The following is a 4,024-nucleotide window of genomic DNA, read 5'->3' on the forward strand; positions in this document are numbered from 1 at the left end:
CAGATCTTCTTGACCATGTCTACATGCCTAAATGCATTGAGTTGCTGCCATGTGATTGGCTGATTAGATATTTGTTTTAATGAGCAGTTGAACAGGTGTACCTAATAAAGTTGGCCAGTGATACATATCCAAGTCTTTCTTTATTCTGTGGAATGCAGTAGGCCTATGTATTATTCATAGCAGAAGGTCCATACTTTTAAATACAGTGACCACAGCCAAGCAGTCAAGCAAGATTTTCCGTGAATATCAACTTAAATTTCAGTCTGTTCTTTGCTGTCATATGGCTTCCATAGACTATACAAATGTGAAATGCAAGTTGTATGTAATTTTTTTATAAGGCATTTATCACACCTTTCCTCTCTTTGACAGTTTATCAGCCATTTCACTGTATGGAAAAGAATAAAATATAAAGTCGGCAACACCTAAGCTCCAAAATTATCAAAAATATTTATTTTCAAGACAACTATCGCATAGCGTATGTTACGTTTCGAGCACGCAGGCTCTTCATCAGACGTGCTCGAAACGTAACATACGCTATGCGATAGTCAGGGTTCCCACACCTCGGTTAACTTCAAATTCAAACACCTTTCAAGGACTTTCCAATTCCAATACCCTCAAATTCAAGGACTTAATGTAGGGACACATTTCAAGTGAGAGCAAGGTTACATTGTGTTACCTTGTAAGATACATTGTTACAGTTTTGTGCGCGTGAACATCATGGCAACGTACAACACAAAGTACCTCACGCAGGAAACACTTAACGTATCGCATAAATGTGTGTAACTAACGTAGGCAAAATCAAGCAAGCTAGTGCGCATAGGGCACGAAGTGTTGGCGAATAACACATTAGCGGACCGGAGGGAATAATATGGAATTTCTTTTACAGAAAACTTCTTGCACAAACTAAATTCAAGCACTTTCAAGGACCCGAATCTATGTATGTATATTTTCAAAAACTTTCCAGGGCCTTGAAATTTTTTCATATTCACAAACTTTCAAGGATTTCAAGGACCCGTGGGAACCCTGGATAGTTGTCTTGAAAATAAATATTTTTGATAATTTTGGAGCTTAGGTGTTGCCGACTTTATATTTTATTCTTTACTTGTTGGTTTTTTAGTCGAGCACCCTTTTGAGACTGATGTGCGTGCTTTTGTTTCATTTTTCTTTACTGTATGGAAAAGAACAACATAAACATTCTTTAAAACATTTTATTTTGTGTTCTACAAAACATGACATAGGCTACCAAAACTAAGAATTTCTGAAATTCATGTAATTTTTTTTAACTTTGTTTTACTTGAATTGTTATGCTGATAATATAATTTGTAATAACAGTTTGTATAAAAATAGAAAAGATAAACAGGTAAATGCGTATGATGTCACCAAGTGGATATATATAAATTATGAACAATAGTGGACCAAGAACTGAACCTTGAGGGAGACCCATGTGAAAGTGGAGCAGTGGCAGATTTATATCCTTGTATAGTGATATAATACTTTCTGTTACTGATGTAGGAAATGAGCCAGGAAAGAGCTGAACCAGTGATGCCAATATCAGAAAGGCGAGAGATAAGTATTTCATTGCAGACTGTGTCAAATGCAGAGCTTAGATCGAGAAGCATCAAGATGTTTATTAACCATGAATCCATGGACAGAAGAATGTCATTAACCACACAAAGAAGAGCAGTTTCAGTGCCATGAGATGGGCGAAATCCTGACTGAAAAGGTATAGAATTAAAAGTTTTGTGTCTAGTCTGTATTCTAGTTTTGTCTAGTCTTGATAAAAAGATAGTTCAGACAACATTAAATATTCTGATGAGAAGCTTCAAGACAAATATTAAAGTTTTCATGTAGTCTCTTTATGGCTAATATTCATGTATATTGAGGGAAACTGCAGTCCAGTTTTCCATACCTTCCATACCCGTGTGTGGCCTGATTTAAAATGAGAATAAATCTTGTGTGTATATATTGTAGTCAGTAATCTGAGCAATGTGGGAGAACAGAGACAGGAATATGGGCCATGTTTCTTCATCTGTGATTGAGGGATTTTTGCTTTTACTCCAGTGCCAAGAACTCTCTAATATTACAACCTAACAACCTCAGAGGTAATCCAGCATGACTATGGCTTAAATCAAACCCAGTGGAGGAAAGAGACACCGAAAAATATAAAGGCTTATAAGGCCATCCCATGATTGTGACCCCTTGTTAGCAGACCGTAGTCCACTCAGAAACATCAGTCATCAGTACCAGGTAATGTTATTCCTAATGATAAAGTTACATTTTGTCGTCTCTCTCGATCCCATCTGTGGGACAGCTTTTAAAGCCGAAGAGGTTGATGGAGCCCTGGGAGTCATGCTGGATGCGGGGAACTCTGGAAGGGGTTGGAGAGCTGAGTAAAGTGGGAGACGAGCTATTGTTTTTCTTCATCCTTCCAGTAACCAGCACTAATGGCCCAGCTTCCTCCACCAGCCCCTCAAAAAGCGCCCCTAGACTTTGGCGGATTCGACTGCAGAAGTTTGGACAGCTAAAAGTGTAGATAATTGGATTCAACACAGAGTTCAGGAAAGTGAACGTTGTTACGTAAGGTAAGGACACCTCCACCAGATCCACAATCTCTGTCTTGTACTGAGCCGTCACCTCCAGCAAGCAGAAAGCGTGGTAGGGCAGCCAGCAGAGAACAAAGGTTGCGATCACCGTGACGACCATTTTCGTGAAACCTTGCGAGAGTTGAACGCCGTTTTGTCCGACTGGTGAAGACAGGCTGCGGAAAAATTTCAAAGATTTCTGTTTGCCATTGCTCGCACTCTTCCGTCTACTCTCGAGCCTCTTCCTGCGAGCCTGCAGCTCTATAACAAAGAAAGCATAACTGACAGCAATGACCACCAGTGGCACGACAAACGCCAGCAACACTTTGGACACTGCCGTCGCTTCCTGACGTGCCTTACAGTCTGTATGCAGCGTGCTCTGTGAGGAATAGAGTGCAAAATCATGATAGCAAAGTTTGCGGCCATCCTGCTTAAGCACGACGGATCGGAACATGAAATACGGAAACGTGTTAACCGCCGCCCATGCCCATCCTAGGCCGCAGATCTTCCATGCTGCCGACACAGTGCGATGGTTCTGAGTCCACACCGGCTTAGTCACCAACAAACAACGGTCCAATGATATCACAGCTAGTAGGAAGGCAGAAACAAACATGTTGAGGAAAAATATGGAGGCATGGGCTGCACACAATGGGCCGCCCAACTCCCAGCTGTGGCCCTTCAGTAGGTAATGAGTGAAAAATGGCAAAGTTAAAGTGGTTAGGAAGTCCGACAGTGCCAGATTAAGAACCCATACTGCTGCAACCGTCTTGCAACGAAGACGGCAACCAAGGACCCAAAGCACCAGTCCGTTTTCCAGGATTCCCAGAGTGGATACCACACCATGCACACTCACCGCCGCCAGGTTCACTTGAGTGTTATTGTTCAGGGTGTGAGAGATCATTTTCTGCAGAACGGGACAGTGGAGCTCTGAGGGGGACGAATGGGAGGAATTAGGAGGTAATGAGGAAGTCATTGCTGTCACAAAAAAGAGAAAAAAATATTTATTACGGACAACTGAAATGAAGCACATCAACAAATAAAACCTTTATTATGTGTGTTTGAAATTGGTTTCTTTCTTAAAGTTTAACATCTGTAGGATTCCAAGATGGGGGTCTTCAACCGGGGGTCTGCAATGGTATTATAGGGGATCTGACATTATTTTTTTTATTGTTTGATCTGATATTTTTTTGAAAAGAAGTCTCTTATGCTCACTAAGGCTGCATTTTTTGATACAAAAATACAGTAAAACAGTCAAACTGTGACGTACTTTTGCAATTTTAAATACCTGCTCTATTTGAATATATTTTAAAATGTAATTTATTCCTGTGATGGCAAAGCTGAATTTTCAGCATCATTACCCAGTCTTCAGCATCACATGATCCTTCAGAAATAATTCTTATGCTGATTTGGTACTCTAATTTTGTGCAAACAAACAAACAAAC

The 4,024-nt window shown here is 40.4% G+C and overlaps 1 protein-coding gene across 1 annotated transcript; it reads right to left on the reverse strand.

Annotated features, from left to right (window-relative positions):
• Positions 1-2,271: 2,271 nt before the first annotated feature.
• LOC308687600 (prostaglandin D2 receptor 2-like) lies at positions 2,272-3,555 on the reverse strand (the record flags this gene model as incomplete). The annotated part of the gene is made up of 1 exon (XM_081360258.1): positions 2,272-3,555. One exon carries the CDS (start codon positions 3,553-3,555, stop codon positions 2,272-2,274), a length of 1,284 nt encoding a protein of 427 aa, XP_081216384.1.
• Between the last annotated feature and the right edge of the window lie 469 nt (positions 3,556-4,024).

Source organism: Scardinius erythrophthalmus, assembly GCF_964197995.2.
Source record: "Scardinius erythrophthalmus genome assembly, chromosome: 3".
In the NCBI taxonomy this organism is placed as follows: Eukaryota; Metazoa; Chordata; class Actinopteri; order Cypriniformes; family Leuciscidae; genus Scardinius; species Scardinius erythrophthalmus.